This window comes from Oncorhynchus tshawytscha, linkage group LG01, assembly GCF_018296145.1.
Source record: "Oncorhynchus tshawytscha isolate Ot180627B linkage group LG01, Otsh_v2.0, whole genome shotgun sequence".
In the NCBI taxonomy this organism is placed as follows: Eukaryota; Metazoa; Chordata; class Actinopteri; order Salmoniformes; family Salmonidae; genus Oncorhynchus; species Oncorhynchus tshawytscha.
Window position 1 is genome coordinate 56,994,953 of NC_056429.1, and position 27,833 is coordinate 57,022,785.

Here is a 27,833-nt window from a genome sequence, read left to right on the forward strand (position 1 = left end):
CATTGAGGAGAATGACTCTGAAAATCTATTGACAATCAGAATTGACATGGCTTAGACATCCAGCCTGTGTAGTTTCATGACCAGAGACAAATCTTCAAAGGAACAGTATTTATTTATGCTGGGTGGTACATGTATTCACACAGACTTGATTTATATGACCCTTCCCACTAAATGATATGTCAAGTCATAAAATCCCAAATTTTTTGCTCAATTTCAGTTGATTAATTATTCTACAGCTGTAATGTCATCCATCAAATCAAACTTTATTTATCTACTACATTTCTTACAACCAATGCATTTCAAGGTGTTCAAAGTCATGCATTGAAAGGCATGTGGTACTTAACACCCTCCCTCTTGGCAGGTCTCTATAGGTGACCAGGGGATTCTCTCTACCACATGCGATTGTCCCAGTGGAGTTCATGAATGTAGCCATGTAAATGCAGATACTTGAAAGGGTTATAACTATGCCCCAATTGAATAACATTTGCATGGTTAATGTTTCAGAATGAATAACATCATGTCACATATCACTGAAACAATACACTTTATTGAAAGCCAGTTATAATACAAAACAATTCCTTAGAAATAATTTAGACTATATATTTAATTGGATGGGTCATTCTTGAATTGCAATGGCATTTGCATCCCCTGGCTTTACAACAATGAAAAACACTTTAAAATAACAAATAGTTACACATCATACATGTTTTTGTTTATATTGTACTTTTTATCATTGATAAAATATAGATAAATCAATTTCTACTGCAAAACTGTATATTTAATGCATTGTTTAAAGTGTCTTTTCTCATACATCTTCCCCCAGAAGCTAATCGGGCATCTGATGCAATTACCCCAGATTTTTTAAATTACTCATTACACAAAAAATATACAAGGACCTTGAGCATTCCCTCCAGCTGCAAATGGTTATCAGGGGAGGGGTCTATATTAAAGAAAGCTCTTAGCTAATCACACCCTTTTAACATGTCATCATTTTGAGGATTCCATTGATGACTTGGTGTCTAAATAAAAATTGTCATTGGTATTACTCAATTTAAAAATGAAAGGGAAATTACATTGTGATTAAAAGATTAATCATATCCCTTTAGGGTTATGTACATTTGAGCATCTGCGCTCTCCATTTAAGAAAATACTCAATTACCTAAAATGTGTCATTACCATCCTTGATATTTAAAGTCATTAAGCTGCCATAAAAGTTTATTTTGAATAGTAAGGTGTACCCATATACTGTACATTTAAATAAAAACAAACAAAAATTAAGTTAATTTCTTCCAAAATACCATGCCCAAATGGCAATGCAAGTCAAGAATGACCCTGACGCGTTATTTAGTGACAGGGTCACTGCACCCTATGTCATAGCTGAATACCTCATAGGCCCATGATGGTAGCTGTGGGCATGGTATGTGTGTGATCCCTCCATCCAGGCCCCATGTTACTCATCGACCAATCAGGACACCCAATCTTTACTTGGCAACATGGGATTGCGGGTAATTGACTATGATTTGGGAAAGTAGGGCCCAATGCACAGCATCCTAACTCTTTTTCAGTACCCACTGTTTCTCCTGTAGGGGTTGGCCGGTGGTCATGGGACAGGGTCTCTTCATCCATCCCCTGCCTTTTAGATAAAATAAAAAAAACATTCAGTTTGTTCTCCAATATTGTTCTATGAGTTCCACTTCAAAGTCTCATCTCACACACACCTTTAGGCGTCTAACACCTTCAAAACTAGAGTAGAGTCTGTCAGAACTCTAGGATGGGGGTATATGGAAGACGTCAGGATGGGATGCCTGATTCATTTCAACTGGACCAGGGTGTGATTTTTAGGGGTCCGGCAGAGTGGAGTGGGATGAGGCAGGTTGGAACTGTAATTAGGGGTGTTGAGGTGCTGTAATGTGGGCCCTCGCTCATCTCACACCTCCATTGGGCTCTGGGGCCTCTCTGCGCCCTGTGGGAGGTCTGGCTGCAAACGGCAGATGGGTTTGTTACACATGGGGCAGACACTGCGGATCTCCAGCCATTTTAACAGACACCTGCGTAGGGGTAGAGAGGGGAAAATATTATATTACAGACAGACATGGAGATGTGTAGAAGAAAAGGAGAGATGATGAGCGGGAGAGAGAGAGAAAGTGGGAAAGAGAGAGAGAGAGAGAGAGAGAGAGAGAGGCAGACAGGCATACAGAGCGAGCAAGGACGCATGAGAGAGAAAGACGCAATTCAGGGAAGGTTCAACAGTACACACTACCCTGTATATTACTATATACGCCCATTGGCTACTAACATGCCAAACATATCCTGTGGGAGAGGTCGTTATACTATTCTACCCTGGTCCAGGGAGAAACAGATGGTAGTCTATCATCTCAAGCAAACAGTCTGCAAACAGTGTCATAAGGGTCTTTCCTTAGAGGTAAACCGGTGCATATAGTCAAATGACAAAGTCACACAGACCGTAAATGCCTGTTACTTTCACACTAGACCTAGAGGGCTTTGTCAAGGCTTTTGTCTCTGTTTAATATATTTTTTAAAAAGCTTTTGATCTCTTCTTCCATGTGTATGCCTTCAGCTGTTCACTTCACGCCATCAAAGCCAGGACTGTGGGAGGGGCCTTACTTCTTGTGGAAGGCATGTGAGCAGGGACACACTCCAAGCTCGTCTCTGCTTTTGAACTCTTCTAAGCACACGGCACAGGTCTGCTGTAGGATGGGAAAGAGATCACGTTAACACTATCCTTGGAAGGAAAGAAATCTCTCACTCCCCACCCTAACCCTCTGATGCTGAGGCCTAAATTCTATTCCCCTGCGGAAAAAAAACTATTTGCAAAGTGCATAGCTGGAACAACAAAATCAACTTACTCCAAGAAGACTCAGTTTCTTTCCTGCTCCTTTCAAAACAACCTAGAGACAAAGATGAATTTATGACAGAGGGAAATCTTTTCTACAATTAAAGTGCAGCAAAATAACACCTTTTTAAATTAATATAATAGAGATCGATTTTAGGAACAACAACTGGCAATCCAAAGATATCAAGTAGCAAATCAGTCACTCATCAATTGTGAAATTTACCACGTTTGAGAGATTTTTTATTAATACAAGATGAAATTACCTCATTATATCCATATTGCTCCCTTGTGCCTTGTCGCCTTAACCTGAAAAAGGCATATTCAAAAATGATTTTTGACATTGACTGATATACACATAATCTGTTTATAGTTGACACTTCATAATTCCATATTGTTATGTTATGAATGCTTGTCCCATTACTTTTCATCTTTCGATCATATGTCCCATCATGCCAGATGTGTTGTCATGGAGACCTCTATTCATAGGTTGCACCTCCGTCACACGGTCACGTCATGCCATTGTTATGAACGTTCAAGCCGCCCTCTACCGGCGCTGCCGGTATAGTGGTGCCCTGAAGTGGTGATAAGCACAGTCATGGAAGCAGATGTTCTGTTTGAATTAGATGGCTTGTCGAGTGGAGACGAGAATGAGTAGAATTGGATTACAGTGGCGAATGTAAAAGGAAACGAGAAGTAAAGTGGTAGTGAAAACTAGTAAATCCAAACCTAGGTCTGAGTATTTTTTGGTTGGAATAAGGGTTTTGGATCAATTTTGTTACCTGGGAGATCCGTTTTGAAGTCTCTATTTAAATTGTGGATGCGTTGGTGGCGTCGATGAGAATAACGAGAAGTGGGCTTTGTTTTTTTGTGTTTTCTACGGAAAAGAAGCAGCGTGCTTTGCGCCTCAAGATGTCGGATTGGAATGTGTCGTGTGTCTGGATCTTTGAAGCAGGGCACCTATCAAGGGTGTTATCTCTGGGATGGCTTTAGAAGTAAATGAAAAGGATATATGTGAAGAATAGGATCAAGTGGTTGGTGCACAACGACTGACCTTTATGGTAGATGGAGTGCGGAAGCCCACTCCATCCATTCTATTGTTTTTTGATGAAGAGTCTCTCCCTTCTCACTTGTATTTAGGTTACATGAGATTCCCTGTGAGAGCCTCCGTGCCCAAACCCATGCAGTGTGATAAATGTGTCAAGTGTATGTAGACGGGAGGAGTATTATGTCAACTGAGCCTAAATGCGGCAATTGTGGTGGTGAACATTCACCCGAATTTCTGAAGTGTCCTGTTAGGGTGAAGGAGACAGGTGGCAAGAATGAGGTCTGTCCAGAATGTCTCCTATCCGGAGGCATTGAGAAGTGTGGAAGAAAGGAGTGAAGTTGATGAGGTAATGGTAGTAGGAGTAGAGACACAAGATGATGTTCCTTGACAGCAGAGGGATCCTGACATGTTGCACGTTAAGAAGGTGGACTTTGTAACGTTAATTGCTTTGGTTATCAATTGCACAGTGCAAACGGAGAGGAAATCAGAGTAAATAGGCATCATCGTGAGTGCGGCTGAGCATTTTTTTGGGGGCCTCGGGACTTTTCTGCAGAGACGAAAATCCTGTCGATGAATGCCAGTCATCACAGACACCTGAGCCTGTGTAGGGATTGATTTGAATGTGACTGAAAGAGTGGGATGGTTGTTTGATTTATTTTTCTATTATCTCGGGACCCCCCCGAGTGTTGCCACCACTTGGTGTAGTCTGCCATAAAACTTTAGAGAAGAAGAAGCACAGTCATTCTGGATGGAGGCTAACTACTGTTTCGTCTAAATTCCACTATAGTTCCTGGAAATAAGATGACATTGCTAAAGTATTCAAATATTTAATAGGAAACAACTTTGACAGCATTATCATGTCATCAAATTTACTTTAGACGGATGGCAATGTTGTCATTAGCTAGCAAAGTTCGTCAAAAATAGCTAGCAATGCTAACGTTAGCTAGCTAATATCCGGTGGCCTCCCCACAATCTAAAGTCTAAAGTCAATCTGGCGACATCAAAATCATGACAAAAGGTTTTCCTGCTAATTATTTTATTTTGAATGCATTGTAGTTCCATCCCACCATAATGCACATTTGATGAAATCTTCATCAGCGCTCATTGACGATGCATTGAGTGGAACGCTCAGTCGGGCATCAGTCCAATGTGAACGTTCAAAACAGTATTGTGACGAAACATGCAACCCATGAACAGTATGCCAAATGCAAGTCACAATGTGCCTACACTTGGCTGTGCTCCAGCTGCAAAACACCTCATCAGGAGCAGATTTGAGTATGTATTTTTGGTTCTCGACAACAAGTCAGTCTAAAAGAAGACGCCTCAGATTTGGCCAGAAAACAGCTCTGACATTTAACGATGCTCCTACAAAGGTTCTAATGATGAACTTAGCTTAAAGATGCTTTTGAGAAACCAGGCCCTGATCTATAAAGAATGCTATAGCTGACTATGGGTTATTGTGATTAACAAGCCCATAACTCATTGATCATCAACTAGATTCAGCCGAGGGTGTCACGCCTTGGTCTTAGTATTTTGTGTTTTCTTTAATTATTTGTTCAGGCCAGGGTGTGACATGGGTTTATTGTGTTGTCGTATAGTTTTTTTTTGTAGGCATTGGGATTGTGGCTGATTAGGGGTGTGTCTAGCATAGGCTTGGCTGCCTGAGGCGGTTCTCAATCAGAGTCAGGTGATTCTCGTTGTCTCTGATTGGGAACCATATTTAGGTAGCCTGGGTTTCACTGTGTATTTTGTGGGTGATTGTTCCTGTCTCTGTGTAGTGTTCACCAGATAGGCTGTAATGAGGTTTTCACGTTTCGTTTGTTGTTTTTGTATTTATTTAGTTATTTCATGTATTGCTATTTTTTCATTAAAGAACATGAGTAACCACCACGCTGCATTTTGGTCCGACTCTCCTTCAACAGACGAACGCCGTTACAGAATCATCCACCACACACGAACCAAGCAGTGTGGTAACAGGCAGCGACAGCAGGAAAAGCGAAAGGAGGAATGGACATGGGAAGACGTGTTGGATGGCAAAGGTTGTTACACTTGGGAGGAGATACTGGCCGGAAGAGATCGCCTCCCATGGGAACAGGTGGAGGCACTTAGGAGAGCAGAGGCAGCCGGAGATAAGAGCCGACGATACGAGGGAACACGGTTGGCAAGGAAGCCTGAAAAGCAGCCCCAAAAATGTATTGGGGGGGGGGGCTCAGGGAGAGTGTGGCAGAGTCAGGGTTCAGACCTGAGCCAACTCCCCCTGTTAATCGTGATGAGCAGCGATCAAAGGACTTCTGGACTTGGGAGGAGATATTGGACGGAAAAGGACCCTGGGCACAGCCTGGTGAATATCGACGCCCCAAAGAAGAACTGGAGGTGGCGAAAGCGGAGAGGCGCTGGTATGAAGAGGCAGCACGGCGACGCGGATGGAAGCCTGAGAGTCGGCCCCAAAAATTTCTTGGGGGGGGGCTCACAGGGAGTATGGCTATGCCAGGTAGGAGACCTGCGCAAACTCCCTGTGCTTACCGGGGGGCTAAAGAGACCGGGCAGGCACCGTGTTATGCTAGTGTGCGCACGGTGTCTCCAGTGTGGGTGTATAGCCCAGTACGGTACATACCAGCTCTTCGTATTAGCCGGGCTAGAGTGGGCATCGAGCCAAGTAAGGTTGGGCAAGCTCAGTGCTCAAGAGCCCCAGTGCGCCTGCACGGTCCGGTCTATCCAGTGCCACCTCCACACACCAGTCCTCCGGTAGCAGCTCCCCGCACCAGGCTTCCTGTGCGTGTCCTCGGTTCAGTACCACCAGTTCCAGCACCACGCACCAGGCCTTCAGTGCGCCTCACCTGTTCAGCGCAGCCAGCGCTTTCCTCCTCTCCTGCGCTGTTGGAGTCTCCCGCCTGTTCAGCGCAGCCAGAGCCTTCCTTCTCTACAGCGCTGTTGGAGTCTCCCGCCTGTTTAGCGCAGCCAGAGCCTTTCTCCTCTCCTGCGCTGCCGAGCCTCCCGCCTGTTTAGCGCAGCCAGAGCCTTCCTCCTCTACAGCGCTGCCGGAGCCTCCCGCCTGTTCAGCGCAGCCTGAGATGTCAGTCTGCATGGAGCAGCCTGAGCTGTCAGTCTGCATGGAGCAGCCTGAGCTGTCAGTCTGCATGGAGCAGCCTGAGCTGTCAATCTGCATAGAGCTGTCAGTCTGCATGGAGCAGCCAGAGCTGCCAGTCTGCACGGAGAGGCCAGAGCTGTCAATCTGCATGGAGCAGCCAGAGTTGCCAGTCTGCATGGAGCAGCCAGAGCTGCCAGTCTACATGGAGCAGCCAGAGCTGTCAGCCTGCATGGAGCAGCCTAAGCTGCCAGTTTGCATGGAGCAGCCAGAGCTGTCAGTCTGCACAAAGCTACCAGTCTGCATGGAGAAGCCAGAGCTGTCAATCTGCATGGAGCAGCCAGAGTTGCCAATCTACATGGAGCTGCCAGAGCTGTCAGTCTGCATGGAGCAGCCAGAGCAGCTAGATCTGCCAGTCAGCCATGATCTTCCAGATCTGCCAGACAACCAGACTCTTCCAGATCTGCCAGTCAACCAGACTCTTCCAGATCTGCCAGTCAACCAGACTCTTCCAGATCCGCCAGCCAGCCAGGATCTGCCGGAGCCAACTACCTGCCTGAGCTTCATCTCAGTACTGGGCTTCCTCTCAGTACTGGGCTTCCCCTCAGTACTGGGCTTCCCCTCAGTACTGGGCTGCCCCTCAGTCCCGAGCTGCCCCTCAGGCCCGAGCTGCCCCTCAGGCCCGAGCTGCCCCTCAGTCCCGAGCTTCTCCTCAGTCCCGAGCTTCCCCTCAGTCCCGAGCTGCCCCTCAGTCCCGAGCTGCCCCTCAGTCCCGAGCTGCCCCTCAGTCCCGAGCTGCCCCTCAGTCCCGAGCTGCCCCTCAGTCCAGTGGAGTTCTGGGTGAGGACTACGAGGTCATGGTCGGCGGCGAGGGTGGACTATCCCAGGACGCAAGGGGAGGAACTAAGACATTTATGGAGTGGGGTCCACGCCCGAGCCGGAGCCGCCACCATGGACAGACGCCCACCCGGACCCTCCCTATGGTTTTGAGGTGCGTCCGGGAGTCCGCACCTTGGGGGGGGTTCTGTCACACCTTGGTCTTAGTATTTTGTGTTTTCTTTAATTATTTGTTCAGGCCAGGGTGTGACATGGGTTTATTGTGTTGTCGTATAGTTTTTTTTTGTAGGCATTGGGATTGTGGCTGATTAGGGGTGTGTCTAGCATAGGCTTGGCTGCCTGAGGCGGTTCTCAATCAGAGTCAGGTGATTCTCGTTGTCTCTGATTGGGAACCATATTTAGGTAGCCTGGGTTTCACTGTGTATTTTGTGGGTGATTGTTCCTGTCTCTGTGTAGTGTTCACCAGATAGGCTGTAATGAGGTTTTCACGTTTCGTTTGTTGTTTTTGTATTTATTTATTTAGTTAGTTCATGTATCGCTATTTTTTCATTAAAGAACATGAGTAACCACCACGCTGCATTTTGGTCCGACTCTCCTTCAACAGACGAACGCCGTTACAGAGGGAAGATCTTTTTCTTGTGCGGATGGTCAGGGGGCCGGAATAATTACAAACAAAACTTCAATTTGACAAAAAACCCAAACAGATATATACTGAACAAAAATATAAATGATCCTGCAGGTAAAGTAGCTGGATGTGGAGGTCCTGGGCTGGCGTGGTGCGTGGTCTGTGGTTGTGAGGCCGGTTGGACGCACTGCCAAATTCTCTAATACGACGTTGGAGGCGGCTTATGGTAGAGAAATTAACCTGAAATTCTCTGGCTACAGCTCTGATGGACATTCCTGCAGTCAGCATGACAATTACACATACCCTCAAAATTTGTGGCATTGTGTTGTGTGATAAAACTGCACATTTTAGAGTGGCTATTGTCCCCAGCACAAGGTGCACCTGAGTAATCGTGCTGTTTAATCAGCTTCTTGATATGTCACACCTGTCAGGTGGATGGATTATCTTGACAAAGGAGAAATGTTGACTAACAGGTGTAAACCCACTTGGAGCACACATTTTAGAGAATATGGAACATTTCTGGGAACTTTTATTTCAGCTCATGAAACATGGGACAAACACTTTACATGTTGCATTTATATTTTTGTTCAGTATAATATTTGAATAGAAAATAATTTTAAAACTTGCTTACATTTGTATACAATAACATTTTATTATATTCTTGCTCAAAAAACTTGGGGGCCAAATAAAATCACCTTTCAGTTGGGGAACCCTGCTGCGCTAGGTGACCGCTGCTGTGCAGTAGGGGAGAGTGGTATACGTTTTGGGGTAAGGGGTAAGTTGAGTCACCTTTCTAGGAAACCATACACAAAATGTAATATTTGACCTGTTATCAAGGCAAATGATGGCTATTTGAAGAATCTCAAATACACTTTCTTGGTTACTACATGATTCCATATGTGTTATTTCATAGTTTTGATGTCTTTACTATTATTCTACAATGTAGAAAATAGTTTTAAAAAATAAAGAAAGACCCTTGAATGAGTAGGTGTTCTAAAACTTTTGACTGGTAGTGTAGGAGTCTGTGAAGGAAGAAACCTCATGGAAAAAGTGCTAAGCAAGTTAGATCCAAAAAACAGATTTTCACCAAGTCAATTTACCCCTTTGGCAAAACTTACACCACTCTCCCCTACTGCACAGCAGCGATCACCTAGCGCAGCAGGGTTCCCCAATTGAAAGGTGTTAGAGGTTTCATAATGCTTGTATCTAAACCAAAGTATATTTATTTTTATGTTTATTTTACCCCCTTCTTCGTGGTATCCAATTGTTAGTAATTACTATCTTGTCTCATTGCTACAACTCCCGTACATGCTCGGGAGAGACGAAGGTCAAAAGTCATGCGTCCTCCGAAACACAACCCAACCAAGCCGCACTGCTTCTTAACACAGCGTGCATCCAACCCGGAAGCCAGCCACACCAACGTGTCAGAGGAAACACTGTGCACCTGGCGACCTTGGTTAGCGTGCACTTCACCCGGCCCGCCACATGAGTCGCTGGTGCGCGATGAGACAAGGATATCCCTACCGGCCGAGCCCCCCCTAACCCGGACAATGCTAGGCCAATTGTGCATCGCTCCACGGACCTCCCGGTCGCGGCCGGCTGCGAGAGAGCCTGGGCGCGAACCCAGAGTCTCTGGTGGCACAGCTAGCGCTGCGATGTCATGTTTACATGAATTCTGATTATTTCCAGGGATAAACAACATCATGAAATATATGTTGATATCTTTGTTAGAAAGAATACTATAGCTCCCTTGACGGAGTGATTCTGAATGTTAAAAAAATGGCTAAACTTACCCCACTCTCCCCTAAGCCTCACCTGAACATGTAGCAGCAGAAGATCAGGCTGAGCATGAAGATGAAGAGGCCGATGCCCAGAATGATGACATACATGTTGAGGGGCAGGTGGTAGATGTCTTCCGATGTCATCTTGCAGTATGGGTCTGAGCTCTGCGACCCTAAACCGCACAGACATCCTGAGAGGAGGAAGACAGAGAGCCTTGAGTTTACTTGACCAAACTCTACAGGCCCGTCTGTCATCACAGGCAAAAGACAAAAAGGGATTCAGTATGTACGTCATCCTCAATAATGGATTCTGAAGCACGTTTCAGTGACGTGTGTGTTTCATTTACAATGTAGGGAGGATGTTTTACATTCAAGAAATTGGTATGTGGCATTTGAAAACATTGTGCTGTATCTCTGCGTGTGTGTGTTCATCTACTAAGTGCACAGAATATGTTTTACATATGAAGCAGACTGAATCAAATGAAATTTGGAATGTCCTATTAGCATAAATGCGTTATTTACTGTGAAGTGGGCTGCGCATCGTATGTCTGGCCGGTACTGGTCTCTGGGCTCATCTCATTGCGTGTGCGTGCCTAAGGCAGGGTGGACATGCATATTGCATACTGTTAGCCACTCAGCACAGCAGCTTCTTGTTTTACGTACTGTATCAATGTAACACTACTTCCATTGTTGAACTTCATTGAGCTGCATGAACTTTTCAAAATGTACTGCGTTACTTCTACTGAAAAGTGAGCTCTCAGTGGGAGTGGTTGTTGGACCAGCTCCCCCAGTAAGGCCTGTGCGTGTGTGTTTGACAGGTGTGCGTGAGTCCCATATCTAAAGGCCACCCCAGCAATGAGGCACTCCACAATGACAACAAGAAATCTAATGACAAAACCTTAAAATCGGTACATTTGGATTTTTACATTAACAAATAACCTTCAATTCATTGCATTTTAATCTCTTACCAAAATGAAAAGAAACCAATAAATACATTTACTCAATGAAATATATATTTTTAAACGTTTGTATGTTGTCCCATACCATAATTTGTACTCTTAAATGTGTTGCTCCTAATTCCGATTTTGAATACCACTGTAGTATAATATGCAGTATATTGTTGGACTTGAATGTGTTACGCTTGTTTGTCGGCCTGGGGATGTGTGTGTATGTGTTTTGTGTGTGTGTGTGTGTGTGTGTGTGTGTGTGTGTGTGTGTGTGTGTGTGTGTGTGTGTGTGTGTGTGTGTGTGTGTGTGTGTGTGTGTGTGTGTGTGTGTGTCGTTTTGTGGGCGTGAGTGGGAGATGGGGAATTGGAATTTGGTCCTTTCAGTCCATGCAGCCGTTTCAGACCATCACCAGCAGCACTGCCTATGGAGAGAATGGTGATCAACCTTAACGTCTAATGCCACCCATAGTCTCACAATAAGTAGAGTACTTCCTGGGTCAAAGGTCACTTCTGCCTGTGTGCGGGTCTGGCCAGAAGGGCCATTCCACCAGATCTGTCTCTGAGGGGGGTGGGGTGCTGGGTTTGGGTGAGGGAACGGGCATCTGTAATCTTAGTAGGATGTTAGTGAATCATTGACAGTCGAGGTCTAAGAGGTAGGCCATTGTGAACACATGCTGTCTGGGAGAGTGTCTAGGGCCTAGCATCGAAGGGAAAGGCACACAACAAAACAGACAGGACCATACAAGTCATACCCACTCAAATGCAAATCAATTTGTCACGAGACAACACATTGTTACACCACAAACACAAAGGTCATTATTACGACACTACACATAGGAAGAAGGTACTCACCATGACACCACTGGACTGGGTGAAATCAGCCTCAAGAAAGCCAGAGGGACCCAGGGAATCAGTGGATGGGGGTCAAAAACGTCTGAAGTTACTCACAGCCTCTAGAGTCACTGTGTCTGGGGTCACAACCTTGTCCCCCAAAAAAGTCACTGTCTTCCAGACAATGATGTGAGTCCAACCTCTTCTGTGTCCCCAATGAAAATGACGTTTATTTGTAGACTATGAGTCAATCCCATTGTGATAAACATTCTCAGTTCCCCAAGAAGCTCTCCTATGGATGAGGCTCTGTTTTCCAGTAAAACATGACAAAAACAACTCACTCATTGTTGAAATCCACACTCTTCTTTGTGATGATTTGTCATTATGTGAATAATCAAGCAACAATATCATCAGGAATTGATAGCTACTTTTTAAAATCCAAAATGATGCTAAAAAGTGTGAAAAGGTACTAAAGGCAACAGAATCAAATATATCCGTATTGCAATGGCTCCTCTCTTCAAATAAACAAAGGGATTTCCAGAGCATAGCCGTGTTTATATTATGGGATAAACATCATACCCTCGCAGGTTAAAGACACATCAATGTTATTGTTAATATTCCAAATGGAGAGAGAACTCCCATGCAGCTAACTCAATCTATCCAGCTGAGTGCAGTCGCTGCTTTGCTTTGTCTCCCCTTCAAAACATTGTCACAGGGCTTATCCCTCCCTCCCCTGAAGTCCTGTTCTCCTCTCCCTCTCTCTCTCTCTCTGCCTCCGCCTTCCTTGAATACTCGTCTCGACATAGATTTCCTCTCTTGCTGTGAAAACCTGCTAATTATGGGAAACGAAGGAAGAACTTGAATGGTTCCCTGCAGTGCCCAGTGTTCCTGTAAAAGCAGCTATTTTGCCTGCACTTGCGTTGTGCTGTCTGCTCTGTCAGGCCCAACCATCTGCTCCCCTTTTTCCAAAACGGACACAGAGGGGGTGAAAAAGGAGACAGCGAAAATTAGCCTAACACTGATCATTTTAACCCAGGAAGCCGCTCTCCTCTCGTCCCACTCTCTCTTTTTCTCTCTCTCTGCTCTCTGTCCCTCTTCCTCACAATGGGGTTAGTGAGCACACCTCCTCAGCTCAGTTTGTAAACATATCCCTGCTCATGTGATTCGCTGTCTGCACCATAGTTCTGCTTTCACCCTCCCCCTCCTTTCTCACTGCCTTGCTCACTTTCCCTATCTCATTTTCCCTCCCTCCCCCTCTCTTTCTTTCCAGCTGTAAGCTATTACAGAGCAGGAGCCCTACAGGCAGACAGTCAGAAACCCAACTAACAGAAAGAGGCAGAAAGAACATTTTTGTAATGTTACCCGTGATGTTCCCCTAATGTTTGAGTGCCCAATTTTCCCATTAGATAGATAGGGGAACATTCTATCTATGTTAGCAAAAACCTTCTGAGAACCTTTTTAGTGTATTTTGCCATTGGAGTTAGAACATTCCCTTTAATGTCAAACAGAACATACCTAGAACGTGGTTACCATGTTCTCAGAATATATACAACAATGTTCTAGACACATTCATGTCACAGGAGATTGGTGGCACCTTAATTGGGGAGGACGGGCACGTGGTAATGGCTGGAGCAGAACAAGTGGAAAGGTATCAACAACATCAAACACATGGTTTCCCCTTACCTGGGATTTGACTCACAACCTCCTGGTTTTTATTGATTTTTTATTGAACCTTTATTTAACTAGGCAAGTCAGTTAAGAACAAATTCTTATTTACAATGACGGCCTACCAAAAGGCCTCCTGCGGGGACGGGGGCTGGGATTATTATAATATTTTAAAAAATATATAAATATAGGACTAAACACATCACGACAAGAGAGACAACGCAACACTACATAAGAGACCTAAGACAACAACATGGTAGCAGCACAAAACATGGTACAAACATTATTGGGCACAGACAACAGCACAAAGGGAAATAAGGTAGAGACAACAATACATCACACAAAGCAGCCACAACTGCCAGTAATAGTGTCCATGATTGAGTCTTTGAATGAAGAGATTGAGATAAAACTGTCCAGGTTCATGTTACACCAATCGTCTTGCTATGCCACCATGTCCCTTTTAAGTATTGGTTAATCTGACTATTCTCACTGATCACTGATTTGATGTACGGTACCAGTAAAACGTTTGGACATACCTACTCATTCCAGGATTTGTCTTTATTTTTACTATTTGCTACCTTGTAGAATAATAGTGAACACATCAAAACTATGAAATAACACAAGGAGTCATGTAATAACCAAAAATGTGTTAAACAAATCAAAATATATTTGAGATTCTTCAAAGTAGCCACCCTTTGCCTTGACGACAGCTTTGCACACTCTTGGCAGAGGTTGTTGTCCTGGCACCACACTGCCAGATCTCTGACCTCCTCCTTATAGGCTGTCTCATCATCATCCGGTGATCAGGCCTAACACCGTCGTGTCATCAGCAAACTTAATGATGGTGTTGGAATCGTGTGCGGTTGTGGGTGAACAGGGAGTACAGGAGGGGACTAAGCACTCACCCCTGAGGGGCCCCCGTGTTGAGGTTCTGCATGGCGGATGTGTTGTTGTCTACCCTCACCACCTGAGGGTTCTGACTTAGGTATTTGTAGTTGTCCACATATTCTAGGTGTCTGGTTAGACTGTAAACTCTCCTTCCAGACTCACATTAAACATCTCCAATCCAAAATTAAATCTAGAATCGGATTCCTATTTCGCAATAAAGCATCCTTCACTCATGCTGCCAAACATACCCTCATAAAACTGGCCATCCTACCAATCTTCAACGTCTGCATCCAACAAATTGGATGCAGTCTATCACAGTGCCATCCTTTTTGTCATCAAAGCCCCATATACTACCCACCACTGCGACCTGTACACTCTCGTTGACTGGCCCTCGCTTCATACTCGTCGCCAAACCCACTGGCTCCAGGTCATCTACAAGTCTTTGCTAGGTAAAGCCCCGCCTTATCTCAGCTCACTGGTCACCATAGCAGCACGGGTGGCCACCGTGCTTCTACACCTGCATTACTTGCTGTTTGGGGTTTTAGGTTGGGTTTCTGTACAGCACTTTGAGATATCAGCTGATGTAAGAAGGGCTTTATACATTTTTTTGATTTGGTCACCACCAAAACCAATTCCTCCTTCGGCCGCCTTTCCTTCCAGTTCTCTGCTGCCAATGACTGGAGCGAACTGCAAATATCACTGAAGCTGGAGACACATATCTACCTCACTAGCTTTAAGCACCAGCTGTCAGAGCAGCTCAGAGATCACTGCACCTGTATATAGCCCATCCAGCTATCTCATATCCATACTGTATTTATTTGCTCCTTTACACCCCAGTATCTCTACTTACACATTCATCTTCTGCACATCTACCATTCCAGTGTTTAATTGCTATATTGTAATTACTTCGCCACCATGGCCTATTTATTTCCTTACCTCCCTTATCTTACCTCATTTGCACACAATGTATATAGACTTTTTTTCTACTGTATTATTGACTGTATGTTTGTTTTTTCCATGTGTAACTCTGTGTTGTTGTATGTGTCAAACTGCTTTGCTTTATCTTGGCCAGGGCGGCCTGTCAGGAAGTCAAGGATCCAGTTGCAGAAGGTGTTCAGTCCCAGGGTCCTTAACTTAGTGATGAGCTTGGAGGGCACTATGGTGTTGAGCGCTGTCGTGTCTTTGGCATCATTAAAGTCAAGACTTATTTTATCAAATCAATTCTCTGTAATTATTATTACGTGATTAAACTAATCATGTAAATGTAATTAACTAGGAAGTTGGGGCACCAAAGAAAATCTTCAGATTAAAGTTATAATTTTCCTAATGTAACTCTTCAGATATTTTAATATCTGATCAATTAGTCTTCTAATTAATGAATTATTATTTACCTCACGTTAGTCTCATTCCTTTACTATGAATCCTCCATACATCAATTGTCTTAATCATTTATTTACTAAATAAACACAGAAATGTATAAACAAACAAACAGTAGATATGGTTACAAGGAAGTGATAGGGGAGGCTAAGCCGATATGACGGCTTGGTAGACAAAGGGAAGTGGGTGTGGACTGAGAAGGGCGGGAAAGATCAGAGTAACTACACAATTGATAATTATATTGATTGAAATGCTAATCCTTTGCCCATGAACTCTCACTCATTCGGGAATAATTGCAATCAATGTATATTTACGCTCAGTGTGTCTTCATGATCGCTGTTGGAATCGTCTGTCTTTCTGTTGGAAAGTTCATCTGATCGTCTCTCTGCTTCCATTAAGTCTCTTGTGGTTAGAATGGATACTTCAGAGTAACATTCAGAAATGTTCTTATAGAATAGATGTTTCGGCGGTTGTCGGTCCTCGCATCTCAGGTTAACATAATTTCTAGCTGCAGACTAGTAATTAGTATCTAAGATTTGCTCTTATTTTGTCGTGATCAATAGAGTTTCAACAACCATTACAACCTTAGCTTATTCTGAGGTTTTTGTGGTCTCTACTCAACCTTCGCTCCCTCAGCTGACCGAGGTATGCATGGTCTGGAGAGGATTTCTTCAGGTGGGGTTTTTATTTCGGAACAGTAGAAAAGGGCTGTCCCATGATGCCAGATCAATGTCTGTGCTCATGTGGCGGGCCAATGACTTCAACTTTAAAGGAAATACAATACTTTCACATTAACGGTTTAAAATCATATTACATCATTTCACAAATAGTTTCATTTTTACACATTCATTTTATCCAATAATTAGACGCAAACCTCATAACGGAGGCTCCTGTATAAACAGAGTTATGGTAATGTGGCTGTATTGTCTTTCATGAGGTCATAAACATGAAACAAAATGGACCGGGTCGTAGCTGGCTTCTCCACTGACACATTCTCCAAAACATGGATATTTTTCAGTTCTCAAGTTCTGTGATAGAGAGAACAAAGGAACTTCTTCTACACGTGTCTCTTTCTGCATGGACAGGAGGAGAGTCTCCTCCAGGAATTTATGACCTGAGATAACAGGACCTGGGTGTAGGAGGGAGAGAGAGGGAGAGAGAGGGGGATGGTACTCGCTATACCCAAAGAGGGCCACGCCATGACAGCGCTGAGCTGAAGCCAATGAACAGCATTCTCACATAGGTGTTCCTCTTGTCCAGGTGGGAGAGGGCAGTGTGGAGTGATTTGATTTATTAGGATCCCCATTAGCTGAAACCAATGGCAACAGCTTGTCTTACTGGGGTCCAAGTGCAATAGAGATTGCGTCATCTGTGGATCTGTTGGGGCGGTATGCAAATTGGAGTGGGTCCAGGGTATCTGAGATTATGGTGTTGATGTGAGCCAGCCTTTCAAAGCATTTCAAAGCTAGAGATATGAGTGCTACGAGGTGATTTATATAGGTTACCTTGGCGTTCTTGGGCAGGTTACCTTGGCGTTCTTGGGTACAGGGACTGTGGTGGTCTGCTTGAAACATGTAGGTATTGCAAACTGGGTCAGGAAGAGATTGGGAATGTCAGTGAAGACACTTGCCAGCTGGTCAGCGCATGCTCCGAGTACACATCCTGCTAATACACCTGGCCCTGCGGCCTTGTGAATTTGAACCTGTTTACAGGTCTTATTCACATCAGCTACGGAGAGCGTGACCCAAGTTAAACAATTTAAAGGCAATGCTACCAAATACTAATTGAGTGTATGTAGACTTCTGACCCACTGGGAATGTGATGAAAGAAATAAAAGCTGAAATAAATCATTCGCTCTACTATTATTCTGACATTTCACATTCTTAAAATAAAGTGGTGATCCTAACTGACCTAAGACAGCGAATTTTTACTAGGATTAAATGTCAGTAATTGTGAAAAACTGAATTTAAATGTTTTTGGCTAAGGTGTATGTAAACTTCCGACTTCAACTGTGTGTGTGTGTGTGTGTGTGTGTGTGTGTGTATATATATATACATACACATACACACACACTACTGTTCAAAAGTTTGGGGTCACTTAGAAATGTCCTTGTTTTTGAAAGAAAAGCAATTTTTTGTCCATTAAAATATCATAAAATTGATCAGAAATACAGTGTTGTAACGGTTTTCTTCTGGTGAAAGAGAAGCGGACCAAAATGCAGCGTGGTTTCTTTGATTCATGTTTAATAACAAAAAGATAAACACGAACACGACAAAACAATAAATGTGGAAAACCAAAAACAGCCCTATCTGGTGCAAAACAAGGAGACAGGAACAATCACCCCCAAACACAGTGAAACCCAGGCTACCTAAATATGGTTCCCAATCAGAGACAATGACTAACACCTGCCTCTGATTGAGAACCATATCAGGCCAGACATAGAAATAAACAAACAAGACATCCAACATAGAATGCCCACTCAGATCACACCCTGACCAACCAAAACATAGAAGCATAAAAAGCAAACTATGGTCAGGGTGTGACAGTACATCTGTCCGCGGTGGCGGCTCTGGTGCTGGACGTGGCCCCCACTTCACCGTAGTCTTGGTCCCCCACCTTGTCCGCTTCCGTGGCCTCCTAGCCACGGCGACCCTACTTAATGACCCCACTGGACAGAGGGGCGTCGGCTCTGACGCCTCTGGGCTGAGGGGCTCTGGCGCCTCTGGGCTGAGGGGCTCTGGCGCCTCAGACTCCGGCAGCAGCGCTGGACAGGCGGGAGACTCCGGCAGCAGCGCCGCACAGGCGGGAGTCTCCGGCAGCAGCGCCGGACAGGCGGGAGACTCCGGCAGCAGCGCCGGACAGGCGGGAGACTCCGGCAGCGCTGGAGAGGAGGAAGGCCCCGGCAGCGCTGGACAGGTGGAACGCACTGTAGGCCTGATGCGTGGTGCTGGCACTGGTGGTACTGGGCCGAGGACACGCACAGGAAGCCTGGTGCGGGGAGCTGCCACCGGAGGGCTGGTGTGTGGAGGTGGTGATGGATAGACCGGACCGTGCAGGCGCACTGGAGCTCTTGAGCACCGAGCCTGCCCAACCTTACCCGGTTGAATGGTCCCGGTCGCCCTGCCAGGGCGGCGAGGTGGAATAGCCCGCACTGGGCTATGCAGGCGAACCGGGGACACCGGTACACAATGAGACTCTTAAGGAAAGGTTCCCTAAAGTTGTGGGAATGTTTGTTGGAAGCTGGGAAGGCAGGTAGGATCACAGACAGACAGCAGGCAGACAGATGGTCAAGTTCTTGCCTGACACAATTGCAGACGCATGCCAGATCTTACAAAGCATGGATTGAACATATCAGCTAACCACATATGATATAGCAAAATCTGATGCCTGACTGCACAGTCGATTACGTGGCACGCAACCCTTGGTTGATGCAATGCAACACCTGCACATTTGGTTGGGCAGGAACTCGACCGTGGTAACATAGACATGAGGACAAACAGGCAAAATGATAGGTACACATGAAAGGCTCCTAGACAGATAAGCAGACAGGTGTGTTTGACAGTGGGACAATTAGGCAGCCAGTGAATCTGTTAGTCAGACAGACAATCAGATAAGCAATCAGATAAACACACACAGAAACTGACAGACTTAGCAACTATCTTAGAGATAATCAGGAAGACAGGCAAAATATAAAGTTACGAGTAAAAAATAAAGAAAGGCGCTCTGTCTACTGGCTGATGTTTGGAAGTGCAGGATGTTACAGTAACTGACCATCTTAAAGAAAAGCTATTGGGGGGAGGGTAAATCACCTTGCATACAACGTCCTGTTAAACATGGACCGTGAACTATACACAATAAGTATATAAACACAAACTTAGAAATCCTTTATCAGCCATTACAAGCATTTGACAACTGGAAGAGAACAGAAGTAAATGGGGAACAATGACAGTAACGTTGGGAACATTATTTCAGTCCATATTTGAGTCTATTCCAATTGCCTACATTTATCACAAGTTGAAGGAGGTTACACCCCCAAACACAGTTTGCGTGCTTCTACACCTGCATTGCTTGCTGTTTGGGGTTTTAGGCTGGGTTTCTGTACAGCACTTTGAGATATCAGCTGATGTACGAAGGGCTATATAAATAAATTTGATTTGATTTGATTACACATATCAATGTGGGAGAATACAAGTAAAGTACTAATCTACCTAGGCCAGTGTTCTTCAACCCTGGTCCTGGGTACCCATTGGGTGTGTATGCTTTGGTTCTATCCCTGTGCTTACACCACCTGATTCATTCAACTAAATCAAGGACTTGACTATAAAGTTAATCAGTTGAATGTGTCAGTGCTGGGCTGGTACAAAAGCCTGCAGTACCTGTGGATTCCCAGGATTTCTTTCTCTGTGGCCTCAATGTTGTTCTCCACACTGTACTGGGCCCACTTGTTGAAGTAGTGGCTGTAGAGGGGCAGTCCCTTGTTCTCCCTGTACAGGTAGAACCCAGAGATCCAGTTCCACACTGTACTAAAGATGGGGTTGGCACTCTGGTGCTCCTCCCGTTTCTCCTTCTCCTCGAATCAAATGTAGCTCTTCACACTGTCGGAAGTCAGGGTGCGTGCATGGAAAAGGTCATGCTCTTAGGAGCTGAACTGGGACCAGTACGCCTCCTGTTGGTAGCCCAGGGGAGAGCAGCAGCGCTTCAAGCCATGCCCTCTAACCCCTTTCCAGAGTCGTAATAGTCAGATGATCATCCACGAAGGTCAGCACTTTGTTGGAATGTGTCATCTCTATAACTGCTGAAGTCATCCAAGTAACGTTGGAGCAATCAAAGGAACCATAACTAATTTAATGAGCCATTTGCAGTTTCACTGTACAGGCCGTTTCTACTAAGACTTACATGGCTTAATCTTTGGGAAAAGACTGGCCGGATCACTTAGGTAGACCTCCAAAACATTGAGGTGTACCTGGCCCATAATGAAGTGGGAGAACCAAGTGCACCCAGTGGGAGGCACCAACCTACCAACAGCTGAAGCCATGGAAGCTGTGAGAGCAGAAGCACCACTCGAGATGTGTTCTGTTGGAGTATACAGCACAATGGAGCCAATAACAAGGTTTGAAAAACACAAAGTGACACTGATTCTGAATAGGGTGACCCAGTGGTCGGCGAAGCAATGGTCACCTGCAGGGTGTGAGAAACCAGACCTGGTAGAATGAAAATGTAACTATTCCACTCAGAACCACTTAAAAGTATCTAAATTGCAACAGGATACAAATAAGTCTAATACAAAAAAGTGTTATTTGATGAAAAAAAAGTCATTATAGAAGTGTATTTATGTCCCTTGGAGTGGCAGCTATTTCCTCTGATGTGATACGTTCATGTCACACCAAGCAGAAAAAGCTGTCACGGCGTTGGAAATCTCAGGCTGTATGGTCCATTTTGGTCCTTATTGTTAACAATAAGCCTTCCATTTGATTTCACCAGAACATTTTCTCATAGCTTTTTATATTTCAATTGTTAAATAAATATGATTTATTTTCAATTATACAATCAAAAGGCGTCACACCAAAGGACTAACATGATGACCACACCGTGTGCGTCATTGTGCGCATGTTGATTTTGTCCACCCACACCAGAGGTGATCAGGACTTGCAGGTTGAAATATCAAAACAAACTCTGAACCAACTATAATTTGGGGACAGGTCGAAAAGCATTAAACATTTATGGCAATTTAGCTAGCTAGCTTGCTGTTGCTAGCTATTTTGTCCTGGGATATAAACATTGGGTTGTTATTTTACCTGAAATGCACAAGGTCCTCTACTCCGATGATTAATCCTCAGATAAAAGGGTAAACTGAGTTAGTTTCTAGTCATCTCTCCTCCTTCAGGGTTCTTCTTCTTCTCTGGACTTTATATTGAGGTTGGCAACCAACTTTAACTTTAAGGTGCATTACCATCACTGACTGGAGTGTGGACCTCAGTGCATCTTTCAATCACCCACATGGATATATGCTCTTAAAAACCAATGAGGACATGAGAGAGGCGGGACTTGCATCACAAATAGAACCAAGTTCTATTTTAGTGCCTGGCTACGAAGACCCTCTTTGACCTGCGCAAGCAGTGTGGGTGCTATTATTTAATAACATGTATGTGAGTGGTGTGGTCAGCATGTAAGAAATCTCTTTGATAACGGCAGAAAAGTACAATATTTGTTTTCATATTTTTGATAAAGCTTACAATCTGTTCAGACCATGTGCTCCAGCAATATCTTTTGTACTTCCTCATTGCAGGAGAACCTTCCCCTGCAATGGTGCCCAAATGCTGGCTCATTGTTTAAACACAGAATTGTCACACCATGTGGATATTGATTATAGGGACAAAATGTAGTCAAGCCGCTACCGCTGAGCAGAAAAGGCAGCGCTATTAGAGAAGGAAGGAGATAGGAATCCCATTGAGCAATGAATGGAGGAACGTATAACACCTCTCCCAGCAGACTGACGATCAATCGCGTTCACGTCGTCATGTTGCGTCACGCGGTTGCTAAGCGTCAGCAATCCCTTCTCAAAGTCAGGGTATGAGTCAAAACCTGCCTATTTTCCTCAAAAGTACGTAACGTCACGACTCTAAATCAACAGTATAGGTCGTTATCAATAAAGCTTTTATTTGGATTCACCTGGTCAGTCTATCATGGAAAGAGCAGGTGTTCTTAATGTGTTGTACACTCAGTGTAGACGGCAAGCAAATAGAACAATATTTGGATATAGCCACCTATTTTATCCCCTGAAAGTTAGTTTCCTAACTAGCCATATTGACGTGGTCTGTTATTAGCTAGCTAGCCAATTTAACGTGGTCCATCAATCAATGTAGCCTATCATGCCTGTCAGCAGCAATCGTGATTAAACACGTTAAAAACACTGTTGAAAAGGGGATAATGTTAGCTAACTTCACTAGTTAGGCCTATGTTGGTTGGAGGAAAAAAGTAGATTATGTCTATTTACCACTGTACAACGTTTCTACCGGTAGCTTGCAAAGTAAACACTATCAGCTAACAGTACATCGGCAAATGCGCACTTCAGCTGCTAGATAGGCAGAGCCCACAAACATGGGAAATTAACCTACATCAATTAAACTTGTAGTTTGATTTTAGTTTGATTTTATATCACTCAAATACTCAATTAATGGTGGGCAATATTGAGAGATACGTGATATTAGCCTCAACATACCTGAAATGTCATGATCAATTGATGTTTACTGATCATGATAAGCATGCAGTTACTTGCTGTATAACTCTGATGATAGAGCTAAAGGTGCGCACTTGTTTTAGATGGAATCATGGAAAAGGTGTAGTTCTGACTATGCTCTTCCAAGAGGTAATGATATTACAACCAAATAATTTACATTTATTTAACAATCTCTTGAAAACGGCACGCAGTTATGAATGATTTTAGAGGAGTTGGGGGTCTCTTTTGCCCCCCAGCAGGCAAATCAAACGCTCTGCACCTTATTGTGACGTTTTATTGATAACGACCTATACTGATATTACAGAGAACAAGTTAATTCTCACATCTCGGAAAATATTTGAAATGTTGTACTTCTTGTTCACGAAATTCATGCTAATGTTTAGTTTTGAGCTAGAGCCCAGTTGACTTCCCATTCACTCCTTGGAGACCCCTCCTTGTCCCAGAATCACCCAGAATGCTCCATGCAGCCCAGTGACGAGACATGGGCAACGTACACACTGGCTGTTAAAACAATGGAGCTGCCCATCTCCTCGTCCAATGGTCACTTTTGTATATTATCTACCTCACTTGCTTTGGCAATGTTAACACATGTTTCCCATGCTAATAAAGCCCCTTGAATTGAGAATTGGTTGCGTGCGGCGTCTATGATTGAGTAGTCGGGCACCAGATTATGGAAAGCCGTTTGGGTCTTTGCGTGTCAAATAAACTTGACTGCTTGTCACACAAGAATTTAACACGTTAATAAAACATTTACGTAGTTATTACACATTGATTAACACTATCATTCGTATATCATATGTCACAGCGATTCACCGATACATATGCTATGATGCTGGTAAAGTTTTTATAGAGCCAGATAGCTGCCAAAAGGTTGAACGTATGTATCCTTAGGATCGTACGAAAATTCATACGTAAATTGTTAGGATCATAAGAAAAGTCATGCGTGAAACATGAAACGTAACGGTTAAATTTGATCTGTTTACAGGTTCAATCCTTACTTTACGTCTCCCTTTACTCGGTTACAGATATTTTTTTTTATATATACAAATTTTTGTCAGGAATGTGGCATCTGCAAAGGACATGAACCGAAAGTAGCTAGTCAATCAAGCAACTCTAGCCCAGACTTTAGAGTTACTTTGCAGCTTCCGAATTAATTTACAAAATAAAGTAGTTTGTTTTAGAACTGCAGTCAATAACGACATTATACCAGTAGATGGCGTAGTATAGACTTGGGCCTTCAGCAAATGACTTGTGTGAGAATTATACTTTAAAGACACAGCAAAATAGAAAGCAAATATGATTTAGGCTAGGCCTATTCCACTATCTAAATATACCATAATGTAGTGTGTTATTTAATGGCCATATAATTATTTTAATACATTTTTTATAGCCGCGTGGGGCTACTGTGGTGATCAAGTAACCTAATGAATTACACTTCTTCCAGTATTTGGGATCACGGACTGTCAGCCTTATGTTAGGCATTTTGATGTTTTATTAGTGAATTCCACTCTGTACTTAGGCTTGTTATAACCATTTGCGTTGCACAACCCCATCACGCAGAGGCTGTATCCATATCAATAAATGAGACAACTAAATATTGATTAACTCTTGGCTATAACCTGTCCTGAGGCCTATAATAAAAACAGTTATAAAACACAAATAGAGTTCTAAAATTATTTGTCAAGACACCAGTGCCCAAAATGATAGCCTAAATTGCAATGCCTACAAGTTGAAGGCCTATATTTATTATTTGAACGGGCCTATATTAAACATTGAATTATTAAAGTGATAGGCTAAATAACGTTTGAGAATTTAGATAATTTTGAATACACACATGGATTTCAATAAAACTAATGGATATGACTGTTCTATTCTCTTTAAGTTACAACTCAGACAAATGACAGAATGGATGACTTACTGACTGACTGAACTGAATGAAGGATGAATTAAATGTTCAAATATGTTGGAATGATGAGTTGTACGCATCATGCATGCTCTGCACTTTATTTGGCTAGTAGGCAAATAGGCCTACATTAGGGTATAATGACTATGGCTGCATGCCTCCAGAGGGTATCTTCTGAGGCTGAGGGGTGCTTTTCCGAAGGCGCATTGTGCTGTCGTGCTGCATGGAGAACACAAGCTCTTCAACAGGGCAGCAGTGTCGCGATGGAGGGAATAGCCTATACAGAGACTACCTAAGACCACTGCAACAGAGCTATTGTAAAGTGTGGAAATAAGCTTATGCCAGACTTAGCATATGTTGTCACGACTTCCGCCGAAGTCAGCTCCTCTCCTTGTTTGGGCGGCGGTTGACGTCACTGGCTTTCTAGCCATCGCCACTCCATTTTTCATGTCAGGGGCCTGGGATAAAAATAAAATAATAAATACAGTATTAATATAGGACAAAACACACATCACAACAAGAGAGACATCACAACACTACATAAAGAGAGACCTAAGACAACAATATAGCAAGGCAGCAACACATGACAATACAGCACGGTAGCAACACAACATAACAACATCATGGCGAGAACACAACATGATAGAAGCACAAAACATGGTACAAACATTATTGGGCACAGTCAACAGCACAAAGGTCAAGAAGGTAGAGACAACAATACATCACACAAAGCAGCCACAACTGTCATTAAGAGTGTCCATGATTGAGTCTTTGAATGAAGAGATTGAGATAAAACTGTCCAGTTTGAGTGTTTGTGCAGCTCGTTCCAGTCACTAGCTGCAGCAAACTGAATAGAGGAGCGACCCAGGGATGTGGGTGCTTTGTGGACCTTTAATAGAATGTGACTGGCAGAACGGGTGTTGTATGTGGAGGATGAGGGCTGCAATAGATATCTCAGATGGGGGGAGTGATGCCTAAGAGGGTTTTATAAATAAGCATCAACCAGTGGGTCTTGCGACGGGTATACAGAGATGACCAGTTTACAGAGGAGTATAGAGTGCAGTGATGTGTTCTATAAAGAGCATTGGTGGCAAATCTGATGGCCGAATGGTAAAGAACATCTAGCCTCTCGAGAGCACCCTTACCTGCTGATCTATAGATTACATCTCCGTAATCTAGCATGGGTAGGATGGTCATCTGAATTAGGGTTAATTTGGCAGCTGGGGTAAAAGAGTAGTTAATACGATAGAGGAAACCAAGTCTAGATTTAACTTTAGCCTGCAGCTTTGATATGTGCTGAGAGAAGGACAGTGCACCGTCTAGCCATACTCCCATGTACTTGTATGAGGTGACTACCTCAAGCTCTAAACCTTCAGAGATAGTAATAACACCTGTGGGAAGAGGGGCATTCTTCTTACCAAACCACATGACCAAGCTAACGTTATAAGCAGCTAACTAGCTTCATCCGGCTCCCGCGTCTTAAATGGTCCGACACCTATGTGAAACTAGCCACAGTAAGGATTAGCCACAATAGTGGCATTTATAGTTTGCCTTCAAAATAAAAGCCCCTCTTGAAAGTGACACAAATGGATACAAATAGAGGAATCATGCCAAATTTGGACTAGATAATGCTAAACAAGGTTGGAATGTTGTTATATAAATTCAACAAAAGACAGTGATTAATTAACTTGACACACTGATACGCAGAGACAGTCCTGGGCCGCCCCATGGAATGCCAAGCGGGTGGGGGAGGGCCCTCTAACTCAGCTGGTGCAGGGCAGCTGGGCCCTATGCTTAGATACTGAGTGCAATGGCGGAGACTGGCCACGGCTGAAGCAAGTGGCTCACCTACTGTGGTGGAGGAATGTTGCATGCTGGCCACAACTGTTGTTGGCAGCTCGCTGGCTGTGGTTGAGGCTGGTGACTCTTTCACCACTGCTGAAAGCGATGACTCCCATGGTGGACCATGTGGCAATCCCTGGGCAATGATCATCAAGGATCTGGAGGTGGCTGGGCCCCAAAGTAGAGGTCAGGTTGTCTCCCACGGGGGAAGGGCTGAGGGTCGTCCAAGGCAGGTGGCAGGCGACCCCCCAGAACTAGAGACAGCAGGCCCCCCGGGTCAGGGAATGGTGGTTCCCCCAGGTCAGGGAGCTGAGGGCCTAGCAGGGCAGGGGAATTGGAACTCACTACTAAATCTGAGGATTTCAAGCCAGGCATGGTGCAGGCTGCAAATCTAGTCGAGCAGGGATCGTGTAGTCTAGCGCTAGTATAGGCGACTGGGTACAGGCTGAGAACGGTCTAATTGCACACCTAGAGGAGCAGATAACTCTGGATCTAGGGGAGCAGGAGACCTAAGGCCTAGAACTAGGGCGGTGGTTTGGAGTGGAGCACTGAGGGAGCTGACTGCTTGCCGACCGAGGCTGGGGGCTACGGACCAACTGAGGGCAGATGCTGCAGACCTAGTGGGGCAGAGAACCTATAGCATGGCAGAGCAGTGGACTGAGGGCCGACTAGAGCTGGACACAGCGAAACTTAACGGCTGAAGGCTCAAAGCCTAGTGCTGATAACTTTGGGCCTGACAGGGAGAACGTCTCTGTACCTGACAGAGAAACCGACTCCGGACCTGACAGGGAAACTGACTCTGGACCAGACAGGGAGAACGACTCTGGACCAGACAGGGAGAACGACTCTGGACCTGACAGGGAAACTGACTCTAGACCTGACAGGGAGAACAACTGGACCTGACAGGGAGAATGAC

At 44.3% G+C, this 27,833-nt stretch overlaps 1 protein-coding gene across 2 annotated transcripts; it reads right to left on the bottom strand.

Moving 5' to 3' along the window:
* Window positions 1-527: 527 nt before the first annotated feature.
* si:dkey-51a16.9 (RING finger protein 122) lies at window positions 528-13,126 on the bottom strand. 2 transcript variants are annotated; one of them, XM_024425872.2, is made up of 6 exons: window positions 12,027-13,126; window positions 10,262-10,418; window positions 3,118-3,160; window positions 2,868-2,909; window positions 2,626-2,708; window positions 528-2,048 (listed from the first exon to the last, which is right to left on the bottom strand). In XM_024425872.2, the coding sequence occupies exons 2-6, from the start codon at window positions 10,369-10,371 to the stop codon at window positions 1,928-1,930; spliced, it is 399 nt and encodes a 132-aa protein (XP_024281640.1). In that variant the 5' UTR covers window positions 10,372-10,418; window positions 12,027-13,126; the 3' UTR covers window positions 528-1,927. The 2 variants fall into 2 exon arrangements, with proteins under 2 accessions (XP_024281640.1, XP_024281647.1); XM_024425879.2 differs by lacking the exon at window positions 12,027-13,126 and adding an exon at window positions 11,272-11,422.
* Window positions 13,127-27,833: the final 14,707 nt, after the last annotated feature.

What these genes read in the sequence shown, in the direction of transcription:
- si:dkey-51a16.9 (XM_024425872.2), bottom strand. Translation starts at nt 10,371, where the DNA reads ATGACATCGGAAGACATCTACCACCTGCCCCTCAACATGTATGTCATC. An exon ending in TTCTGCTGCTACATGTTCAG is followed by an intron (nt 3,161 to 10,261) that starts GTGAGGCTTAGG and finishes TGCCTTTTTCAG; the next exon opens with GTTAAGGCGACAAGGCACAA. An exon ending in AGCAATATGGATATAATGAG is followed by an intron (nt 2,910 to 3,117) that starts GTAATTTCATCT and finishes CTTTGTCTCTAG; the next exon opens with GTTGTTTTGAAAGGAGCAGG.